Source organism: Bactrocera tryoni, chromosome 5 (genome assembly GCF_016617805.1).
Source record: "Bactrocera tryoni isolate S06 chromosome 5, CSIRO_BtryS06_freeze2, whole genome shotgun sequence".
Classification (NCBI taxonomy): Eukaryota; Metazoa; Arthropoda; class Insecta; order Diptera; family Tephritidae; genus Bactrocera; species Bactrocera tryoni.
Genome location: NC_052503.1, coordinates 21,937,287 through 21,963,239, shown reverse-complemented (window position 1 = coordinate 21,963,239; position 25,953 = coordinate 21,937,287). Strand labels below are relative to the sequence as shown.

Genomic DNA, 25,953 nt, shown 5'->3' with positions numbered 1-25,953 from the left:
CTTTTGCACTTGTTGTTTTTGTTGTTGTTATAGCGGCATTAAAAACGTTTAAATATTTTTGAAGAATGCTCCGATTTTGAAAATTTTTGATTAGTTAGGAATATACTCATCTTATAGATTGTTCGAACATCCGACTGCCTTATAGTCGGGAATAAAATCTTGTTAAAGCAACATAAACCTTATCAAAATACTATTTTTGCTCATTTGTATGAACCCTTGATATCGGGCCACTCTGCATAAACTTAGTATGTACATATTTATGGTAGCTGTCTTACAAACGAACCAAAAAAAACAAAATTCTTGTATGGAAAGCATTTTTATTTGAAAAGATATCTTCAGTTTATTGTCCAAAGCAGCGTTATAATAAATTAGAAATTGTTCATATCGAACTGATATAGTATATACATATGTATGTAGATGACAAGCACACTAACTCCGTATGGAAAACTTTAATTTTTCATGATATGTTCACGAAATTTGGCATGGATTATACATAGTCCAAGGCAACGCTAAAATCTTCGAATATATCTTAAAACTTGAACGTAATAATTAATATTATAATTTTTTCACACAATCTCTTATAAAAAACAATCTTTTATTAATAAAAATACACATATTGATGATTTCGAAAACGTAATCAAACAATTTCTAATGATAACTTTTCTTTTCAGACTGATTTATGCGGAATTAAATGGCGTAAGTTCGTAAACAGCGAACGAGTAAATGCGTCAAGTGATCCATTAGATGATCCCATCCTGCGCTCCTATTCACGATGTATGCAAGCTGACATTCTATGTGTGTGGCGCCGCATACCGTCCACCAAGCAGGATAATTCGGATTTAAATCCGATTTTTGAGATTAGCACATCGAAAGTTCATCCACCACTTTCGTTAGCCGCCGCCAAAGAATTATGGATATTTTGGTATGGCGAAGAACCAGACCTTAGTGAATTGGTGGATGCGGAATTGTTGAAAGTTGCCGGTAAGTCAAGACACTACGAATTAAATTTACTTTGTATAATTTTTGCATAAATTGGACGATTTCATAGAGGTTATTAAAGGAATTTTATTTTGATGGATTTTTGATTTTTCGGTTCCGGAAACGTAGGCCCGGCTGTCATGGAATTGTTAATTGTTGATAACCGTTACAACATAATATTTCCGCCTGTGTGTTTCACTGTCTTTTTTTGTGTACCTGTGATTGAAAGATTGACCTTTAAGACGATAAACAGTACATTTTCTATCAGAACCAATTCTATTAATTTTAGTTTAATTCGTCCATTTTTCCAAAAAATTAAGTGCTTCTCCTCTCCCTATGTGTTTTCGCGAAATGCCATCGATTTTGAATGTGTGTCACTAAACATCTTGACATATTTAGCCCATATTCTTCATCGATTTCCTGCATTATTTGCTTTGAAGGCTTCAATGGGTCGGCACTGCCTTACCAGGCTATGGTTCTATCTTCAGTAATTGTTGTCTTTCGCGGTGGTTTTCCTTTTTTTGTTTTAGGTCAAATAGATCTCGTTAGCTTTTATGAGTTTGAGGTGATTATAAACCATTTTTCGAGAGCAATTCAATAAAACAGGAATTTCCGCAACAGTTTTCCAGGTTTTTTTTCATATTATTAAAAAAAGTACCGTTTTACGCCAAAAAATACATATTTCGCGAGAATTTCGGAAACTTTTCCCCGCGGGTCTCATATTCTCAGGGATGCCCGGTGATCTGCCAAAAAATTCTTGCAAAGCTTTGTCTCCAACAAGTCACTATAATCATCCCCGGCCTTGTATATAACATTTAGTAAAAACTGTATTCATATTTACACACAATAATATTTTCGATCAATTATTTTTACTTTGTTTTCCTTTTAACCCGTTATTGTTTGTATTAAACAATGCCGCGTGCAACACTTTCTCTTTTTTGTATTTTTTCGCTAAATATTCTGTATGCAAAAATATATTGTATACAACAAAGGCGATAAACAAATAAAAATGATTTAAAAATGCAATCGTGAGAAAAAGGAAAAAGTTGAATGCCCGAGAGTTGGATGAGATGTGCATGGGAAGAAAGTGAGTTAAAAAGCGGATAAAGCACAGAGCAGGTGATGATTGCGGCAGTTCATAAGTCTATGCACATAGTAAATGTGCAGCTGTATGTGTGTGGTTGTGTGTGCGCTTATACAGGTTAGATGCGACGTGATTGCGCGTGGCTGGTGACTGATTTTTTTCTGCCGACAGTTTGATGGAATTTCGAAATGCTTTGTTTGTAACATCCTGTGAGCTGCTTTCATGATATTCGTATTTGCATAAGGGCAGATATTTATTGAAGCACATGCGTGTTTAAGTTATTACAAGCCAATGCCATTGATCAAAACTTATATACACATATAAAAAAGAGCATAATAACTTGTTTTAATTAACTACTTAGAGTTATGTGTGTATGTATGTATGTATGTATAAAAAAAACGGTAGTTTTGAAGTGCAAAGTTAAGATTAGATTCGGGCTTTCGCCAATACATATTCTTTGCGAAAAAGCTGAACGGCCTTGCGGCTACAGCAACAACCACAATGGTCTCATCCAATTTAACGCAACTCACACGTCGTCTCACATCTGCCGGTTAGAAGTGTTGTTGGTGAGTGTGCCATTCATCCGCCCGCTTGTAAGAAAATTGGCAACGGCGCAACTAGAGTTGGTTTTAATACCAGTTGTGTGATAGACGTCACAATCTGATTTTTATATTCGTACACATTAATATACAAACGCGTATGTCCGTATACCCCAAAGTCTTTGGCGTAAAACAGCTGTCGTGTAAATGCTAATGTAGTAGTAAACACCTCACCGCTACCCACTTTCTTACATATGTACATAAACACATACATATCTACATATTACGAGTTTTATAATTTTTTGAATTTTCTCATCACGCAGTTATGTGTATTGTTTACGTTCGTTTCGCTACCGCGCTGTTAGAGCTCTTTGACTCTTTACTGAGTGTTGAGTCAATATTTGTATCGCTCTCTTTATACGATTTTTCTTCTCGAACTGCTGCAATCTCATTCTCTGTGCTTGGTATGCGCAAAACAATAATAAGTTGTAGATATAGTAAAACCTGTTTGTTCGAGAGTCGAGAGGGTACGTCATGGGAAAGCCTTAAATGCACATACATACCGACATATGTACATATATACATTTTTGTATTTACAAATATTCATATAGCCTATGCACATTTGTAATCGCTGTCCCATACTTAACAACTTGTTTGACTATTATTCCCCATGCAAACACTTGTAGACTTGAATAACTGGCATTTCTTCAAATGGATAAAGAATTGTATTGAGTTCAAAAAATAAGGGCTTGACATTTAGAATTTTGAGGCTTCTTGAGTTGACCTATTAAAACATCAATAAACAACTATTTGAGAATAATGTCAAGTGAATCGGAAGCGAACTATTTACTATATATGTACATATGTACATACATACATATGTATGTAGATATGTATAATAATACTCTTCATGCTTTCTTCAGTTTTGAATAGCTATTCAGTCCATTGCTTTCTTCAATTTTCAATTGCCGTTCGGATTGTTTCATTGACTTTTATATTTGTCATTACTTTTCTTAGATTGTCCACAAATTAGCTTGGGAATTGTACGATATTTTCAAAATCACATGAAAGGAACTCAAGTCTCTTGCTTAGACGAAAATGATAAAGCCAAATAACTTGATAAACATTTTTCAAAATAATTTAAAAGTTTTCTGTTGTTGTTGTTGTAGCGGCAGAAAACATTCCTGAAGTCTTTTGGTGGAATGCTGGCGAGTTCCTAGTGACTAGTCAAATAATAATCCAGTTTCCGGCTACGAAGATTGTCGTGTGTCTTCTCTAATGCTTATAACTTCATGAATCAATGTGCTTTCTTTCAAACTCCTTCCCAAAAAGAGAGGGTGACGAAACTATCCTAATAAGTAAAAATCGCACTTTAAATTCGTAAACATCAATTTGTGCCAGTTACGGCCTTCGGGCATCATGACTACCAACCCGTTACACCCCCCTCAATTCAGAACAATGAAATGAGATGGGGTATGTAATTTATTGTTTTTGGATAAAAATTATGTATGTTATTATAAACTATCTGAAGAAATTTACATTTTTGTATAAATTTGTTTGTTTTAATAACAACTGAGTCGGGTTAGCTACATACATACAATGTATGTCAGACCGACATCCATCTGAATTTTTCACACACCCTTCCAATCGATTAAAATTTCCATGCCGATCATTGCTCTTATATTCCTCTATTATATTCCTTTATACAAAGAATTCATCCTTGTGAATTTCATACACATACACATACATATATGTGCATACATACATACATGCTCTGTGAAATATGCGCTTCGAAGATTAAAATGTCATATAAACAAACATATTTTGTTTTTGTAAAGCAGGCTGTAGTCCCAAAGTCATATAATAATAGTTACTAGTTTTGTCGTTTTTTAAGAAGTTACTTAAATTTTGTTTACGGGAAAATCTTTAGTAGTGACACATTTAGCATGTGATATTCGTAGGCATTTATATACATATGTATGTACACACATACATGCATAGGTACATATTTTTATGTTCAGGTTAGCGTTCGCCAGTGTTAACTTGCGATTATAATGACCCTCATTGGAAGTACTTGTACATAAGCACACACACACGCACAAACGCATCAAAATGAACACACGAACACAGCTATGGATTTCTGCTTGAAGATAAAACAAAATTTGCTGTTTTTGCTTTGCTCTCATTAACGGTGTCTACTCGCACGCTTGTTTGGTAGCATTTTACTTCGTTGATTTACCCGCATCCGTAGTAATACGTGCATACAGACATACGTATATACAATTTTGTGCGAGTTTCTTATTTCAGTGTCGTGCTTTGGTCTCATTTTACGGGTTATTGCACTGCTTAACAACGACGGAATGGACCCACTGAATATGTAGATATGTATGTTTATAAATACATACGTTGTGTATGTACGGCCAACACATTTTAAACGGCACAGGCCGGCGAGACCTGCTTAGGTAAGGCGGACGTTCGGTTGGTTTGTGATGCCTGCTGACAATGAAGAAGCAACTGTGAATAACAGAAAACGAAGACCGAAACGGAGACTAAATCTAAATTTATGCTGTTAAAATATGAAAGAGAAGAAATCAACAGAATTTCTGTTTACTGAGGCTACCTGGCGCGCTGTTAAGCTGTTGGTGGTGGCACGCTCTTTTCTTTCCAATCGTAAACATTGAAAATTTGCGCAAAATTTTAAGGCATAACACAACACAAATACGTACATATGTATATCTGTTAGATACTTACCCATACATGCATGTGTGTATAATACAATAAAAACAGCTTTCGACTCATTAGAGGCATTTACCGCTAAGATTTGTTGTCTGATATAACTGTTATTCATAAGTATGTTAATGGCAAATGTTGTCGATATACAAACCAACATATAACATTATCCACAGTTTTGTGCAGTCACCTCTTTGTGAGTAATTTCTGCGTTTAGTATATAAATCTGAATGTCGACGTGCCATGTGTAATTTCTCATTTATTTAGTAATTTACGCTAATTGGAAGCCTGGAAGTTCGGGTTTAAATCTCTGTACTTAACCATTTTTTTAGCGTGTGGAAATTTTTAACCTCACATTATTTCTATTGCAACTGCAATAAATATTTTTATGTCAAATTCACCCCTAAACAGAATTGTAGAAAGAGGAAATACTGCACCACAATGGCAACACCATCAACATCCTACATACATACATACATATGTACATACTTACATACGTATTTGATGCTCTCAAGGGAGGAACTAGAAAGAGCGAATCGCTTAATGACGCCGGCGTTATCGGTTGTTGGCGCTTTGTTTTATGAATGCACATGTGTACATACAACTGTTGTGGTTGTGCGTTGTTGGACCACCGGACACAAAAAGGTACAAAATTCACAAACTTGGGGTGTGTAACACATCCCGCTGCCTATATACATACATATGTACATACATGAAAATATACATACATGCTAAGTAATGTATGTATGTATGTACATGCATCATTAACTGCACTCTGTTACTTGCCTTTTACATAGGTGTTAGTATATACCTTTTTACTATGAACAGCCGTGTAGCAGAGCATAAAAATGTACACGTGCTGGATAATATAAACGGCTTTGTTGTTGTGTAACTTCCTTCCTTCATACATTCATATGTATGTAAATATGTAGCCGCACACTCGCTTATGTGTTTGCAGAAACTGTTGTTTAATGGCTGGGAGTGTATTTTGCCATTGTTGAGGTTGAATTTATGAACTTGGTTGGGGGTGAGGTAGGGGGGGTTTTATCGCCGCTGTGAGGTTGGTGCATCACGGTTCAGTCGACTTATCGTCGTAATGCTGGTACTGTTTGCCACTTAGATTGGATGGTTGTTTTACAAAACGGTGCACACGAACTTAATGTTTTATTCTTTCATTTTCGCAAATGTGTATTGTGGGTATGTCTTTGGTATATTAGGGTGTGTGTGCAATTACATAGTTATGTACATATTAAGATATTAATTTATATTTTGTTTTGAGACATGCAAGCTTTGAATATTTGAGTAATTTTCTTATTTTTATACCCTTAGAACGGTATATTAACTTTGTCTCAAACTTAATGAAACCTAAAAGAAATAATCGGAGACTCTTAAACTACTATATGTAAATGATCAACATTGCGAGCTAAATCGAATTAGCCATGTCCTTTTGCCTGTCTGCATATGCACACTTGAACTAATCCCTCATTTTTTAGGATATCGAACTGATTTTTTTGTTTACCCAAACAGCCGTTTATTTGCCGGAATCGCCAATTTCGAGCCACTGTGAGCGATAACTGGATTTTCATCCCGCCAAGGACCGTCAACTCGGCAGAATTCTGCCACCACAACAACAACAACAACTGTCATTTAGACTTAACTGACCAATTACTATAAAGACCTTGTTTGAAGAACTTTTTCATTTCACAAGATATTTTCGCGAGGTTTGGTCTGGATTATTCTCCAAGGCAACGATAAAATCTCCGAATATATTGCTAAGATCGAACCACCATAGCATTTTTTGTAATTACTTGTATTTTTATCACACATTTTTAAATTTAAATACCTGAGTTCATGATAATGTCAAACATTTGTATTTATAACAATAACATTTCAAATATATTTGCGGCTTAGTTTTTAACTAGCTAATAGCGCATAGCTCATATCAGCATTCTGATAAAGAAACAAATGTGCATATAATATAAAAAAGCTGTGGTGTATGACCACTTTCTCAATAATTAGATAAAAAGTTAATTTTTATTTATTTAATATTCAATTTCAATCTACCTATATGACAATAAATTAATTTTATTAACAAAAAAATATTATTAATGATTTTGAACTGGGTGGTCATTTATATGTTATGATGTTAGTAAATAATAGTTTTTAATATTCGCAACCAAAAAAAATGCTTTTTTTTATTTATACACATATGCCATATCACCCTCTTTGCAATACAATTCCCAAAACGGCAACATTGCATACGATATGTGTCAATAATATCTCGGTAGTGCTTCAAATAAATTCAAATATTGCCGCATATAGGCAAGAATGCAAGAGCAGCGTATACCTGTGCATGGTTGTGTGCATGCAAAAATTAAGTTGTTGCTATTGTTTGCGTTTTATTATCCCGCTGTCGTCATTACTTATTATTTCTTTCATTTTCCTCTATTTGTTGTCGTTTGTAAACATCACCAAAGTGCGCCACTAGCAGCTACCTTATCAACAGCTCTTTTCCACCAACCTTTTATTACAATTTGTTTCTCCTCTTACTTCGCGCGAGCACTAAGGTGAGATAGGTAAATATATTGCTTTCATCACACAGATATTTCTTCGCGCTACTTACTCTCGTATGTTCTACATATACTACTTTTCGCGTTGTAGTTAAAATAAATTATTGTCATCTTTTTCTCACGCATTCGCTCTCTTTACACCTTCTCTTTTCGACATCCACTGCTGTCATTTGCTGCTCTCTGGCGGTCAGGGTGGTATTGCAGCATTATTTATGATTGTTCACATCCTCATCGCTCACAGTTTCTTCTCATCTCGCTTTTGTATTTGATTTCTTTATTCGTTTACTGCTTGTTGCCATTTGAGATTGGTTTATTAGCTTATTCTTATTCGTTCATTCATTAATTTTATTTGTCGATTTGTATTTTGACATCTCTTCATCTCTGCTTGTGTTTATTCACAGGTTTATTTTTAAAACGTGCTGTTATTATTACCGCTGTCGCATGTTATTATTATGATTATTGTTATTGTAAATCTCATATCACTGCGAGAGCGCATGGAAAATAAAAGACGATTCAAATTTTCACTAAAATATATACATATGTATATAATATGAGGTGACCTGACCCCATAGTTCCTTGTACCAATGATACGCTGTCGGCCGAAATTCTTAGCCGTACTTTTTATTGCCCTCTTTTTTTTTTATATGCATACCCTTTACAAGAGGGTTGAATTAGCTTGTTAAGCTTAACAGATTATGGTATTGACTTCAGATTAGCACATTTTTGGCGCCAGTGTAAATATTTATATTTCTCTAAACAACTTCAAATTGTATAAATATTTACAGCATTTGAAAAAGTTACCTTTTGTTATTTTGTATGGAATTAAATTTTTGCGTAAACAATATTTATTATTGTTGACACAAGTTTTACAATTACAGAATCGGTGTTAGAGTTAAAAAAGGCAGATAGAAATTATTTTTTAACCACTTTTCTATATTTTAATTATTCTTAACATCTTTACTGTAAATTTCATTTGTTTTGATATATTTAGAGTTTCCCTGTTTGTCACCCCTTATATAAATTGTTACAGTTATCTTTATAGCCTGAATAGGGTACACTCAGTTTACTACTATCCAGAATGAATACTCCATAAAATATACTTGAACTTCCTTAACTCGAATCTCCATAATTCACAAAAAAACTTCCGAGTTAGAATACTTCAAGTTATGGAAGGAAATTTGTATGAAATTGGACTTTTGCCAATTCAAGTTCGAGTTAGGAAAACTTCGAGTTATGGAATACATACTTATAATTGATTAGCGTTATATCAGCTGAGTCGATTGAGCCATTCCCATCTGTTTGTCTGTATAAACGAGAACTAGTCCCTCAGTTTTTGAGTTACTGCTCTGAAATTTTGCACCTGCTTTTTTCTCACAAAAAAGCTGCTTATTTGCTCGTAACGATCGGGCTATTTTAGCATAAAGCTGCCACATAAACAGAGATCAATATCAAGATCTTGTATGGTAATCTTTTTTTATCCAAAGCGACGAAACAATATTTGATTATTTTTTTCAAATCGGACCACTATACTATAGCCGGCATACGAACTGTCATATCAAAATAAAGTTCTTGGAATTTGTGAAGGGTATTCAAGCTTCGATGTAACGCAAGTTAATTTTTCTTTTTTTATGCTGGTGACACGATACTACAATTGATTACCAACAATAATATAATAAATAAAAAATAATATTTCATACCTTAGGGTTTATATTGAATTTCTTTTTAATTAACCACCTATACAAAACTTTCTCTTCCGTAATGTGCTACTTCTCTTCGTTATCTTTTCGCTCATACAAACATACATGCATACATATATCTATACAAAACTTTTCACTCTGCCTCCCGATTTTCTCTATTTAATTCTTCTCAATATACTTACATGCATATATTTTTCAAACTACCTTTTATAGCCTTGCTTTTGAAAAAAGAGTATATTTGTGTTCACATTTGGATTAATCTTCGACGTTCTCATAATTAATAGTAGCGCTGATAGGCTTATCAATTTGTTTGCTTTGAAATTAGTTTAATTCATTGTAATTGTTATATGCTTGAGACAGTAGTCTTAAATCAACATGTTTATACATAGTCTGTTTGGTTTATTTACATTGTGATTTATATGAAAAAAAACACTCATTCTCAAGGTCTAATTTTCATCCGTCAAATTACTTTTTATACCGTCATTTTACAATTAGGAAATTATTATTTTTTGTTTTAGTTATTTCTTTAAAGAAGGTGAGCTTTTTTATCTGGCATTGACAAAGCGCAAAAAAATTCCTTATCGTTTAGTAATATTCTGTTTAAAAAGTAAAATTGCTTCGCACTGAGCATGCTCGGTGAGAAGAGAGACTGTAAAATGTATATAAACATTGCAACCTACATTCATACCCACAAAGTCTCTATAAATTGTTTTACATGTTGCTGTGCCTTTTTTTTCGGATGCACATTTTTGCAATTGTTAATTTCTCACTTGTATTTGTATTTTATGTCTTTTATACATACGCTACATACATCTATGAGTATGTGTGATTCTGTTTAGGTATCAACTTTTGACAGTTGTTTATGTACATTATTCGTTCTAAATAGCCTCATAGTTAAACATTGTTGTAGGCGCGGGTTGAAATCATTTAACTGCCTTTATTTGCACTTGCATACAAACATACATACTATATATACTTATGGGCATGTAAGATTGTATTTTTCGCCCCGCAAAACCAACTAGCAACTTTTGAGTATTTCAAAAATTCAATATTTCGCTCCAGGTGTGTTCTGCAGTGGCATCCACACATACATATTTGTACATTTCTGATAGCTAGATTCTGGAGTGTGTCGTGGGTGTTAGAACTATAACAAATTTTTTTCTGGAATAAACATTTATGTACATAAACATTTTCAACTGTCGTCCAATGATTTTGTTTATTTTTTTTTTTATTTTTTGTATTTTTTCTTCTTTTTTGTATGCATTTTTACAATAATTTCTAATAATACTTTTTCTTTTGTAATTTTTATTCCAGCAAATCAAGCACTTTGGAATGGAACATGGGAACGAGGTCTTACCTACGAGTGCCGCTCACTATTATTCAAAGCTTTGCACAATTTAATGGAGCGGTATATATAATAATTAAAAGTAATTAACAATTGAATATTAATAAAAAAAAATTCTGCAGGTTCGTGTTGACCAAAGATATTGTGCGTTTTGGTAAATGGTTTGTTCAACCGTGTACTTCCAATGATCGACTCTTTGGCCGAAGGTGAGTTACTACACTTACATACATATATTAGAGCATACATAACATACTACTGTTGTTTGGATAACCAATAATATGAAAACTTGCTGTTCCCGTACAGTTGTAAGGCAATAAGTTGCTTGGAAATCCTAGAGAAAATGTATAACAAGTTCTCTGTGGTTCTGTTTTGAGATACCACGCGAATCATCGTTCAACTTGTTACATGTATTTTTATATTATAGGAATTTTTAAAATTTTATGAAAATCTAATAATTTTCTTAACATTCTAATTGACATCTTCTTTTTTTTTGGTTTTCAGTTCTCAGCACCTTTCATTCTCGTTTACGTTCTTTGTGCACGGCGACACGGTATGCGCATCGATCGATTTGAGGGAACACCCTGCGGTGCGGCCCTTATCAAAGGAGCATTTAACTGAAGCAGCGGCGGCTTTTGCTGCCGCTGGTAATTCGCAAACACTGTCGCAATCTCATGAACATGGCAATGTAACGAATTTGCCAGAAGATGTGGCAAGTCCACACAGCCCCAATAGTGGCGGGGCTGTGGGAGACGGTGGCACCAACTCAAACTCTCCGAATTCCTCCACTACACCCAAGCCGCGACGAGTAATACTAGCGCCATTTGGTATGGCGGCAACACTAACCGGCAATAGTTTTAAAGCTACAGATCCAATGGCCGAGAAGATCTTAGAAGATTGGGCATCATTTTTCCCACTGTGCAATAAGGAAAACTCTGATGTGCCACCGGTGGTTGAAGTTGTGTCGGGTAAATATAAAAAAAAATTTTCTCATAATTTATTACTAATTTTGAAATCGTGTATAATTTTCTTTGCTGTTTAGGCGGACATAAAATGTATCATCCCTCAATTTATGTACTAGTCACTGATTTGGATGACATGGAGGAAATGGAAGCGGCTGCGTCGCAAAAGGGCTCATTGGGCACAACATCTTCGGCGGAGGCTGCCGCACTGGCGGCTATTTCATCTGCGAATACAAATGAATTTACAGGCAACAGCCGAAAGTCCACATCAACGCAACAACCCGCTAGCTTGCAACAACAACAACTGCAACAGCAAATGCACACTGTCACTACTGTAACAACAGTTGCCACATCGTGCAGTCAAGCAAACAGCAGTGGGGTTGGCGGAAGTAATGGCATTAACAGCAATAGCAGTATTGCAATGGTTGAGCAACATTTGCATGAACTGTCAGCAAGAGCGCAACCCTACTATGACACCACGGCGAGCAGTTTTACTAGCAACACAACTAATACTCACGCCTCACCACAGGCGGCTACCGAAATGCCAGAGCGCGTATGGCAGGATTGCATAACGAATACGTTGCATGTGACATATGCGGCCAGCGTTGCTGCCACAGCAATGAGTACTGGCGCCACAACCGCTCAAATAACTTGTTCATCCCTCTCTACTACCACCGGCGGAGTAACAACCACAACTGCCACAGGCAGTGGTACAGTAGGTGGCGAGGATTGCAATTCCACCAGTGGTAATAATGGCAACAACGACAACAATGCCGGCAGCGTTGGCGGTGCTGGCAACAGTAGTGGCGGTTGTAGTTCCATGGACACGCAAAATACCAACACAAAAATTGGCGACGCCAATGAAGTGGAGGCCAAGCTACGCATGCAGCAAATGCAATTTTGGGGATTTGTTGATCCAACGGAAAAGACACCCTGTTCATGCACAAAGTAAGTTCTCAAAGCAATGTATTACTTAAATTTGAATGACTGCAGTTATTTATTTGTGTGTCTCAATTTTTTGAATCTGTGATTCCGAAAATGAAATTTGAAAAGTCACTAGTAGGCGTATGTGATAAGGAGCACTTACAGTTAAGAGTTAATAAAACGCATAAGTGTCTATCAAATTTAATTTATTACGATTCAGTCGTTGATTATTTCACAATATTTGACCTCCAAAAATGTTTAACTTAATTTTTATTTTAACGCATAATGTTCATGAGATAGTAAACAAACAAGTTTCCTAGTGTTTATTGCAAGTATTTCTGTTTCGTATTTATCTTGTTTGCAAATTCTAGCTTATCTTCTATATACTTTGTGTACTGCATGAAAAACCTTCTGTATTTTACACACTACTCTTTCCCAAACAATATTAACTTGCTTTTTGATTGTAATATGACTATAACCTCAAATTTCAAATGTTTACCTATAGAAATGTCATGTGAATTCTGCTTTCTTAAGATTATGGTACATTTCGAATGCCAAAGTTAATTAGTTTATTAGCTGTCTTTTTTAACAACACATAAATCTCTATAATATATATTGCAATATAAACGTAAATACGAAAATTGTTAGGGAGAGCACAGGAAAGAAAACATATATTTGGTGTAAAGAAAAAAAAAATTGGCCAACAATTTTCAGACTTTCATCGTCGTCGTCGACACTATCCGTTCTCACACATACTACTTCTACTAGCAGCAAAAAAACTGCAGCTTCTACTACTTCTTTGTCAATGACATCCCCTATATATAGTGTTTCCGGGCCGGCTTCGTCAGTGCGTCTGAGCAACAGCATGATGATGGCATTGGGTGGCAAAATGCACACCGGCTCGACGGGATGCGGCAGCGGCAGCAGCAGCAGCAACAGCTACAGCTACAACAATAGCCACCAACAACAGCAACAATATCGTACTGCTACACCAACAACATTCTTTTCGTCGCCATCAACGGCAACGGCAACAGCGTCATCGTCTTCGTCTGTATACCACAGCAATGTAAAAAGTATTACATCTCGCACAACAGTGTGTATTCCATTCCATCGGCGACAACAATATGACTTATACAGCACCGATAACAGCATCACTACTGGCGGCGGCGGCGGCAGTAACTATTTGAATACAAATCTATGCAATTCGCTATTGCGGTGTCGTAGCGAAAGCGTTGGCGGTGTTGGCGGTGGCGTTTGCTTTGACGCCGTTGACGGTGCAGTGGACACAGTAGACGCTGCCGCAGCTGCTGCTTCCAATGGCATCACTACTATGCATTATCAAACTTCAGACACCATACCAAAGCAAAGGTTTGTGTTGTCGCACTATCTCTCTATCTCTCTGTATTTCTCTCTCACTTTCTCTTACCACCTCACGCTCTTACTCGCAGTTATTCTCTTATCAACATGTATACACTTGCTCTTTATCCTGTTCCATATCATTATTAATCGTTTTTTTTTGGTTGGCTGGAAATGGACTGCAAACTCCCACACAATTACTTGTATGCTATGGTCCACATACATATGTACATATATGTATCTCAACTCATTAGAATGCTATTTTCTCACACACTCAAAAGATATGGTGCTAATGTTTGCATAAAAACTGGTGAAGTTGGAACATATTCATACTCCCCAGAAAATAACAAAACTAATTTTGGTAGTCATACATATAGTATAAATATATACATATGTATATATTATTATTTTAAAAACTATTATTACGGTGATGCAACTACACAATATATTTTCCTGTAAATTAGTAACTGAATTTCATATTTAGTTTAACACTATACTGAAATTGTTTTGATTGTATAAAAGCGAATTCATGTACATATGTACAAACATGCATACTTACATACATACATATGTAGTATTAGGTAAAGTTGAAGCCATAGAAATGTAAAGAAATAAGGTTATAATAAGTTTTAGTTCAAAAAGTGGTTAAACTTAAACATTTCACTTGCTCCTCTTATATTATAGTAGGCTTAATTCGTGTAACACAAATCCTATTTATATGAATGATTTTTTATGAAACAGTTAAAATCTGTTTTAAAAAAACCAATGTGACATTGTAGTATCATTTGAAGACTGTTATATAAATTTTCATGGAAGGATCTTAAAATTTAGGGCAATGGACTCTAAAGCGTCTCGAAAAAAAAGTTGAATTGCGGTGCCCCTCATAACTCGATGTTGAATCAGCTGAAATCAAAAAATCAAAATTATATCGTTAGATAGATAAAAATTGTGTTCAAATAGTGTGAGAGGTACCGACTTTACAAACGAGAGTTACTGTTCCTTTAAATATATTAATATCAATACACCATCTGATCAAATTTGGCTCGGATTGGTACCACCTTTTTTTTTTGTAGGTGTGAAAGTTTGAATTTGCTTGAAATTTTGTATTTCAAATGGAGTCGCGGCTACGTTACCGAAGAAAATGTTGCAAATGTGATTTGGGGAGTCTACTTTATTACGACTTGAGGGGCACGGGACTTTCAAAGAAGGTCGTGAAGTCATCGAAAAATTGTCTTATGCGAGTCGTCCATCTGTCCTTTTTAATGACCAAAACATCAAAAAAGTTATAAACACTGTTTGAAAATCATCGTCAGAAAGATAACAGAGCAATTTTTATGAATTATGGGAAATTGGATAACTCGTTGTCATGCTTAAAATGTGACTATTTTGAAGTCGAAAAATTAAGTTTTGTTCAAAATGCGTGAAAATATTTTTTTTGTTAGACTGGGTAAAAGTTGATCAGATGGTATAAGCTTGCAATTACAAACAAATTAGAAATTTCGAAAGACTTTTGGTTTTGGTAACTAAACGATTCTTATTTTGCTGCCACAAATACAAACTTACAACATTATTATAAATACCTAAAACTCGAAAGCCCCAAAAAGAAATTGTAACTTGCCTAACAAGTCGGGTGATGGTCACGGTATTTGCATGTCAACTTAATGAGAAATAACTCATATTGCATATAATTATACTCAGTTTTATTATTTATTAAGCATGTGTTAATATAAAAAATATATATGTATATTGTACAAGTTTATCGAATACTTGGCTATGGGTCATGCATTGAGTATTGAACATTAATTTGATTTGAATTTATCACCGCCATAATGCACACAAACAAATTGTAACAATAACGCTGGTCAAGAACAAAATATTGCTCTAATAATTGTATGAATACAAAGTTTAGACACATAAAATCGAATATTCCATACTATATAAAAAGCTGTATGGTTGTAGCTGAATATTTGCATATATGTATACCCTTTACAATATATAATCGTACATCAAAACTCTTAAAAATCAGTTTAGGATGGTGTTTGAATGCATAACAGCATACCAACTTACATATGTACATAAATAGCATACATTTTGCTAAAAAACGAAATCATAATAAATTACTTAAATTTTGATGCCAAACTAATTGTTATATTATGCAATTTTTGTTTACAGAACTTTGAATCCCGCATCGATGACGCCGCACGACACACCGCACGGCGGCGCTTCAACTTATTCGCGCAACTCTGTGGGCGACTTGATGCCTGTGCCCTCGGTGGGTTCGCCTGGCACACCCGCACAATCGCCTCATCCGAACTCAACGCTATCACAGCCAACGTCTGTACCACCAGCCGATCAAGTGAGTGCCTGAGGTTTATACTAGTTCTTTTTAACACCCTTTCATTACCGAATAAATATTTTTCAAATATATATTAACTATATTTTTGCTTATCACGCTTAGTTGTTAACAATGAGCCCACGTGCACCACCATCCGTACCGAATTTGCAACAACCACCAACACCGATTGATCATCTATTGGACAAGAATACACCGGCACCCACACCCACCGATCAGCACGATAATAAAAGCATCACTACATCGCCTTATGTGCGGCCTACGCCAAGCGTAGAGCCGCCACCCTCTGTTGAGGCGGGTAATGGTGGCGGTGGCGTGACTGGCGTGGGACCAAATGGACCTGGCAGCGTGCCACAACCACCAAGTGTCGGGCGTAGCACTCCGACTATAAGCGGCCAACAACAGCAGCAACAACAACAACAAGGTTCACAACAGTCACAAGCACAAATTATGGGCACGGGCACAACGGGTTCGGCTGGTCCCCAATGTGGCACTATAAGCATTAAGAAATTCGAGATACAACAACCGTCATTGAGCACACTAAGTGCTGATCAAATTAAAACCGAACCGGGTTATGCGCCGACACCATTGTCGGGTAGCGGTAGTCGAAATGGTCTGCCAGTAGTTTCCACGTCGTCTGCCATATCGGCGGCAGATGCGATCAACGATTATTGGAAATCGTTTAAGATGCCAGAAATAAAAGTAAAGGATATCGATAGTTTCGCCAATGATGACTGCTCAAAATATAATGTACTGTATGATTTCACGTATCAGAATGCTTGGTGAGTGTTTTTTGAACCGCTTTAAAATTCCCATACATATACTTTACAGAGTTCTTAGGGGAAATTGCAGTTCAGTTTATGCATATTTCTATCTTTAGACTCTAAGATAAACAAAAGCCAGTGTTTATGTGTTCCGAATAACTGTTTTACATTCCATAGTGAGAGTATAAATTGCACAAATGATAAACGCACAAATATATTATACATGCAATTTTTTCCTATAAATTGCAGTCGCTTACAAATTTATTTGCATTACTTAACATCAATTAACATTAACTTTCAATTTACTCTTTTAGGGCGAATCATCCAATGAAACGTTTCAAGCTCAACGATGTGACCAAACCGTGTCGCAGCATGTGTACCAAAAATCTCTACGAAGGTCATACTCACTCGAAACCGCTTATGCCGTCACCGGGCTCGATATATGGTTCGCAGCTACTCTCTATAGATGCCTCCCTCAATTCGCTAACTAGTTCCGCCATGAACGCAGCGTCTGCGAGTGGTAGTAGCAGTGGTGGTTTGGTGGGCATAGCCGCGCATTGTGGCAATTTGACAAATATCAAGGAGGAAAATGTGGGTAGTGATGGCAATGGTAATGGCGGCGGTTATTTCCGCGGGCTCGACATACAAACTACAGATGCGCTACAGGGTACAGCTTCGCCTTGCAAAGATGGCAAAAGCAGTGCCAGTGGTGATCTGTATACCGCTGAAGGCCTAAATCCAACAATGAACGATCTTGAGCAGCTGTTTGAGACATCAAACGATGGCTGCGGCAGCGTGCAAATACATACACCGCCCGACTCGAACAACCCATCCAATGGCTCTACCGCAACGACCACAATTGACGATCTTAAGCGCAGCACTGCAGTTGCTGCTGCTGTGAACGCCAGTGCTGTCGCAATCGCTGCGTTGCAAAACTGCACAAATACACCGAATGCTTCGAATAGTATAGGTAATAATGGTAGCAGTAATGGAGGCGGTAACGGCGGTTCCAGTATGGCGGAAGATCTGACTAAGATGTTTCCTACACCACCATCACATGAACAGCACCATCCTAATTCCAGCCCGTGCCAAATGGACATCCAAATGACGGATCTCAGTGTAATTACTGCAGCAACCGCAATATCGGGGGGCTTGGATGCCGGTATGGGCGGTATGATTAAAATCAAACAAGAATATTTTGCCGAACTGGGTAGCCCCGTTGAAGAGCCAATTGAAGATTGGTCATATGTTTATCGGCCGCCAAAGCGTGCAAAGTTTGTGGGCTCATCCAAATACGCGCCTCTAACAAACCTACCTAGTCAAACGCTGCCGCCACTGGCGTTACCAACAAATTGCACCTATAAACCATCATGGACAACACAGAAATCACGTGCTGTGGTCGCTGCTCAAGCTGCGGCAGCACAACAGCAGCAACAACAACAGTTACAGCAACTGCAACAACAACATCAACAACTACACGAACTACTCTCAGCAGCGCCGCGCACACCACTACAGCAACCGCGCACACCCTTGGGCCCCATACCATCACCAATGCACTCCAACACGGTGCCCACACCGTTGAGCAGTGGTGGTGGTGGCGTCGGCAGTGGAAATAATCTTCTGCTGAATCAACTTAACTGTCCGCAGGCAGCACTCACAAATACGCCCGGCAGCACGAGTATGCAGCAAATGATGCAACGGGCCGGCATGTCACCGATATCACCATCACCCGCCTCGGTGGTACCGTTTCCCATGATGCAACCACAACGGCATCCACCGCCACCTTATGAAATGGCTGTGGCCAGTCCAGCCACCTCAACATCCTCGTATTTGAATAAACAGTATCATTCGCAGGAGCATCCTCCAACACCGCAAAGCGTTGGTATGCCTTCAACACATCTTCCTAGACCGCTAAGCGCAGCGGGTAATCTGCCATCAACCGGTGTTGCGACTGGCGCCGTGGTGGCGCGTGAGTTGCCCGAAGTTAGCTCTTTGATCGTGAATATTCTGCTATATGACACAGCGTTGAATGTCTTTCGAGATCACAATTTCGATAGCAGCACCGTTTGTGTGTGTAATGCGGATTCTCAGAAAGTGGGTAACATACGTGGTGCAGATTCAGGTGTTTACGTGCCTCTGCCAGGTGGAAGCTTTAATCCATTACCGCCTTCTTCAAATGCAAGCGGGAACCCAGCTGTTGCCGGCATCAGCGGAAATAGCGGTAGTGGTGGTGGGGGAGCTGCCGCAGGAAGTATGCGCCTGTTAAGTGCCTTTGGCGGTGGCAGTGCTTTGGATTCACCAGCATCGCTGCCAGGAACATCGGGGCACACGGGTTCAGGTTCATCTTCATCTTCGAACACACCTGCCAGCAATCAACATATTACGGGGTACGTGGACGACGATCCGGTAGATTGTACCTGCGGTTTTAGTGCTGTAGTCAATAGGCGACTTGCATTTCGAGCTGGTCTCTTTTACGAGGATGAGATGGAGATAACGGGTGTTGCCGAAGATCCCGCCCGTAACAAGAAACAGTCATTACCTTCCCTGATAGCAAATTTGGCGGCTGCTCTCACGCCAACTGCTGTGAAATTGACGTCCTCTCTAGCCATTAAGGGCGCTAACACATTGTTACCTGCACAAGCAGACAAGGCTAACCACGTACAGCCCGATGCGCAAGCACTCCAACATGCGCACGTCATCTTTGATTTATTACTTGAACAATGTTCCATCATACAAACGTCTAGCAGTGCAGTACACCGAGCTTTACAACGTCACCGACATCGTTTAGCTCGACAAAGCCGACAACCACAATCGGTGGCTGCCATTTCCAATGTGTTAGAATTCGTCGACGCGAACGATGTAATATGTTTGGCACTTGAGCAGGCGAGATTAGCTTTCGAAAGTAACCGTATGGATGTGAATGAATTTTCCAGCCAAAACCAGCTCTCACCTTTCGACCCTAGCCGTCCTGGCGCGGCCAAACGGAATCATCAACTCTTTGGTGGCAGACTAACAGTGCATAAGTGGCCGTACATTCCAGTTGGATTTTCACGCAGTAACAAAGAGATTGTGCGCACCATGAACTTCATACAACCCATGTTGCAAAATGCATTCCATTCGAAATCTCGCAGTGCGGCGGGCAGCAAAGATGCTACTTACACAGTAAGCGGACCATTGACCTGGCGACAGTTCCATCGCTTGGCTGGACGTGCTTCTGGACAATGCGAACCACAACCGATACCATCGGTGATAGTTGGACATGACAAGGATTGGGTTTCAGTAGCACCACTAGCCATACACTATTGGGACAAACTTCTGCTGGAACCCTATGCGTATGCGCGTGATATTGTGTATCTGGTTGTGTGTCCGGAAACTGATTTTGTGGTGCAGAATACGCGAACATATTTCAGAGAATTGAGTTCTACGTATGAAATGTGTAAGTTGGGTCGTCATACGCCCATTCGCGGTTGGGATGGTTTGTTGACGGTGGGTCCACGTTCGCCCACAGATAATACACCAAATAGCACACCACTGGACGATTGGTTGCGCACCTTAGATAATACCGCTATAGCCGAAAAAATACGATTGTATGCGAGCGCGTTTCATAACCAAATAGCGCCGTACCTCAATCGTGTGCCCGGCGACAAGACGTTGCTTAATCCACCTGAGAATAGCAGTTGTCAACCGGGAGCAGGACGCGAACGTGGCACCACTAGTCCAATGGGCAGCATGAGTTCGATACACAGTTCGGTGAGTGGTGTTGATCAAGACAAAACGCATACATCGCCCAAGATCGAGGGCATGGATCAACAGCAGCAGCAACAACAACTCCAACATCAGCAGTTGCAACATCAACAGCAACAACAACAGAATTCCTCCGAATCGATCGACATGAAGCCAGACATCAAACCCGACACAAAACCACCAATTGTACTAAGCGATCCTTTGGGTATGGGTGAAACAATGGAAGATATAAACCCACCGGCAATTGTGCTCTACGTAGTTGAACCTTTCACATTCGGTTCCGACTCACCAGAATTGGAGCGTTTAGCTTGTATAGCCTTGTTGCGTTGCTATGCTGAGCTATTAAAGTCCATACCGGATTCGGTACGTGCAAATATCAATATTCAAATCATATCGTTGGAATCGATAGTTGAATTGGGACGATCGCGTACACGAAAACGTTTCTCCGACGAAATTCGTTGCTTGGCGTTGAACATATTCTCGCAGTGTCGTCGACATATGGTGCACACGCAGGCCGTGAAGAGTCTGACCGGTTTCGGCACAGCCGCCAATATGGAAGCATTCCTAAAGAGCAAAGACGACAAGAATCGACAACCATACAAAATGTACACACCGCCGTATGTATTGGCGCCAATGCATGAGAAAAATGACAAGACAGACTTCTCCCGCCAATCATCCAGTATGCGCGCACTGAACGAGCAAAAGTATTCAGTCATGTATTGCAACTATTGTCTGAGTGAAGATCAGAGTTGGTTGCTCGCGACCGTGACCGATGATCGTGGTGAGATGTTTGAAAAGATCATCATCAATATAGATGTACCGAATCGTGCGCGCAGACGTAAGGCACCGGCGCGACGTGTGGGACTCAAGAAGCTGATGGACTTCATAATGGGTTTGATCTCACAGACAGCGCATCATTGGCGGTTGGTTGTGGGCCGTATTGGACGCATCGGTCACAGCGAACTAAAATCATGGAGTTCTTTGTTGAGTAAACAAAATCTACAGAAAGCTTCCAAGCAACTAAAGGATATTTGTAAGCAATGTTCCTTCATGTATCCACCTGGTATACTCAGCGCCTGCTTGGTGACGTTGGAGCCAGATTCAAAACTGCGCGTAATGCCTGACCAATTCACACCGGATGAGCGGTTTTCGCAGATTTCCATGCAGAACCCGCTATCCACTCCACAAGATGTAACATGCACACACATACTAGTATTCCCGACAAGTGCCGTTTGCTTGGTAAGTCTTCGTCAATCCATAATACATTAAGCAATGTAAATTTTTGTAATCCTAAAAATATTGATGATATATGTATATGTTTCCGCCTCTTTACAGTCATTTACACGTCAATTTCAAAATGAGCCACAAGTAGATTTGGAAAATGATATCATATTCGATGATGATGACGAAAATGGCGGCTTCACTGATGCTGAGCTCATGGGTGATCTGCTCGATTGGGATCGTAAGTATTTTTTTTATATCTTGAATAGGGTATATTAAGTTTGCCACGAAGCTTGGAACGTCCAAAATAAAACAGCTTGCCTATAGAAGTTACAACAACAACAACGTATTTTGGATTGGGTTATTGTCTAAGGCAATGGTGTAATCTCTGTAGAAATTGTTCAGATCGGACAGCTATTGCATATAAGTAGTTGCCATACAAACTGATAGCTCAAAATCAAATTCTTGTATGAAAACTTTTATATTATATACAAATTTATTTTGTTATTATAATTTTTTGAAACAACGTAAACTCACACATCCACTTATTAACTATTTTTTAGCTCAACCTGGTCGCTTATCGAATCACTGCAGTCCCGATCGCATGGAAGATAATCGCAGCTGGCCAAGTGCCGGTGGCAATAACTTCAACTCGGCACAGCAACAGGATGTTGAAGAGGTAATTTCAATCACTCATTATAATAATTATAGTATATTAATAAACTAATTATTTATTTTGTCTTTGTAGGTGGGCTCAATAAATCAGCAACCGCTAGCCGTGGGCTACATGGTTTCTACAGCGCCAACTGGACGCATGCCTTCCTGGTTTTGGGCAGCTTGCCCGCATTTGGAAGATGTTTGTCCTGTATTCTTGAAAACGGCATTGCACCTCCACGTGCCAAACATACAGACCGCCGACGATATACTTAACTCGACAAATGCGCATTCGTCAGCCATAGATCATCCACTGGATTCCTCACTCACTGCCGATGTATTGCGTTTCGTGTTGGAGGGTTACAATGCCTTATCCTGGTTGGCATTGGACTCCAACACACACGATCGTCTCTCGTGTTTGCCAATTAATGTGCAAATGCTTATGGATCTGTACTATCTGACAGCAGCGATTATGTAAAAGCTACAATTTAAGCAAACAAAAACCCACGTCAGATTGTATATATATATATAAAATATATATAGAAAAAGTGTCGTCAATTGTGTATTGTAATATATATATGCGCTAAGTAGTTAATATGCGAGGAAATGAGTTAATGTGCAGTATTTTTATACGATAAATGTGCAAGATGTCGATAATGCGTATTCAATAATGATTGTTGCAATTTTAGGTATTTTATTAGTTTAAATTAAAGTGAACAAAAACTAAACAAAACAAACAACAAGCATTCTAAACAAATTGGTCGTTGCAATTGCGTGTGTTTCGAGTCTAATTTTGTGTGTTTTATATATTTATTATAATAATGTTTGATAGTTTATACTTTTGTGATATAAAGTTGAGGTTAAGAACCGAAATCAAATAATTTCATACATACACTTCCATATGCACACATGTAACTGCAAATACTTCAATATTTGATATGAATTTCGTCATAATACATACATATACCCAATGTGCCGTTCAATATGCAAAGAAACGATTTTCGATACTTATAACCGTCGAACGTTCTAAACGGTGTAAGCATTTGTGTGCTTCCGTTTGCCAAACTTCCAGACTCCAATTTGCTCTTACAAGTCTACGCCATTTATTTATTATTATTATTTTTTTTGTCATACTAGGCAAGTTTTTGGCATATTATTATTTTAACAAATATGGTGTATACTTTTAAAGAAAGTCTAATAGTTCTATTTTTTTCTTCAAGTAAATAATTTTTCTTGTTTATATTTTTTTTTTTTTTGGTTATGTTTATACAAATGTTCAGTTACAACAATGTTCAATTACAGTGTCGCCGATAATAGTTAAATCAGACAAAATTTTAATGTTTTCTTCATACAGTTTTTTGATTAAAAAAACTTATTAATTTAAATTTTATTAATTTAATTTTTTGTATTTTATTTTTTAGTTTTAAATTATTTTTCTTTAATTATGTTTTAAAAAAAAACTTTTTTAATTTAAATTTATTAAAAATTTAATATAAAATTTTAAATTTATTAAGAATTTAAAAACTAAAAAATTAATTAATACTAATTTATATTTAATATTTAATAAAATAATAAATAATTTAAATAAATTTAAATTTATTAATTAATTTGTTTAGTTTTTTTTTTTTATAAATTTAATTTCTTAAATTATTATTTATTTAATTATTGTTATTTTATTAATCCTTTGTCTTATTAGTTTTTGTTATTTTATTTTTATAATTTTTTTTTAATTTTTTTAAATTTAATTTTTATAATTTTGTGCTCTTCCGATCTAATTTAATTTTTTTTAATATAATTTTTTTTTAATTTAATTTTTGTTTAAATTTTATTGTTTAAATTTGGTTTAGTGATTTTTTTTTTTATTTATATATATTTTTTTTTCATATTATTATTTTGTTTTATTAATATTTTTTATTTTTTTCATGTTCAGAAGCATGGCGCATTTTAGTAAAAAAAACTAGGAATGACTTTGCATTCGAATAAAAAAGTTTCCATTCAACTATGTTTTACCATTTCAATGCAAAAACATGAATTGCCTTATATTTCACACAAAATTTTAGATTAAATAAAAAGTAATATTAAAACAAGTTAATAATAAAACGGAAATATGTAAAAGCAATGACACAACACTTTTCAATAATGACTAAGCATTATTGTCATATACTATATAAATTAACTATAATTTTACCACTTTTGTAAATACATATAATTGTAAGTTGAACAGCAGGTAGAATTTAACGAAACCAACCATTAAAATTATAAAAAGAAAAACTCAATGAACAAAACTAAACTAACCGATTATGCGCAAATTCATATAAGCATTTTATTAAAGTTGAGAGGCGGCTGGCCGCAGTGCCACCAATTTGAACGTCTCGAAGCAAGGCGTAACAAACAATTGCATAATTTTAAGTAAAACTAACACATTTATCATAAGTAGTTACACACAATGATTAAAATCGAATTAACAACTTATAAGATACATATATACATACATATATATATATACATAGAGTTAGTTGTAACGAGGAATATTTTGTAAGACAATTTCATTTAAGTGTAGATATAATAAAATTATAATTTTATACATAAATGAAGTTTGAAAACCTAAAAGGATGAGCAGAATGCACAGCAAAATGTTGTAAATGCTGAACTTTAATAAGCAAATTTAATACACATTGTATGTATGTAGTTGATAATTAGTATTAAGCATATTTAATGTATGGACGAGTTGTAACTATATAAAAACAAAATATATATATGGAAATATATATTTCTAAATATACAAACGTCTGCATATGTAAAATAGAACTTTAATATTTACTAACTAAATTTCACTGTCGTATCACACGTGTGAAATTATTGCCGTTTCGGTTATCAAATACACATACATATGTATGTATGCATGAGCGCCTTTGCGGTGAAAACATTGTTAGCATAGTCTATGTAATTTTAGTGGAAAATATTAAACAAATTATGTATGCATGTATGTGTGTAAATTAAATAAATAAGTGGAGTATGTGTAGGAGTTGTAAAAA

At 36.8% G+C, this 25,953-nt stretch overlaps 1 protein-coding gene across 5 annotated transcripts in view; it reads left to right on the top strand.

The window, feature by feature from the left end:
* LOC120777350 (mediator of RNA polymerase II transcription subunit 13) overlaps positions 1-24,082 on the top strand; it is a 30,940-nt gene extending 6,858 nt beyond the window's left edge. For 4 of the 5 annotated variants that reach the window (XM_040108604.1, XM_040108605.1, XM_040108603.1 and 1 more), the window contains exons 3-13: positions 672-981; positions 10,913-11,006; positions 11,066-11,149; positions 11,445-11,908; positions 11,983-12,850; positions 16,355-16,538; positions 16,641-17,317; positions 17,614-22,282; positions 22,379-22,505; positions 22,828-22,943; positions 23,013-24,082. In XM_040108604.1, coding sequence (XP_039964538.1) covers positions 672-981; positions 10,913-11,006; positions 11,066-11,149; positions 11,445-11,908; positions 11,983-12,850; positions 16,355-16,538; positions 16,641-17,317; positions 17,614-22,282; positions 22,379-22,505; positions 22,828-22,943; positions 23,013-23,396 — 7,977 coding nt within the window. In that variant the 3' untranslated portion in view covers positions 23,397-24,082. Of the gene's footprint in view, positions 1-671; positions 982-10,912; positions 11,007-11,065; positions 11,150-11,444; positions 11,909-11,982; positions 12,851-13,594; positions 14,195-16,354; positions 16,539-16,640; positions 17,318-17,613; positions 22,283-22,378; positions 22,506-22,827; positions 22,944-23,012 lie in introns of all 5 variants that reach the window. The other variant, XM_040108606.1, reaches the window with a different exon arrangement.
* Positions 24,083-25,953: the final 1,871 nt, after the last annotated feature.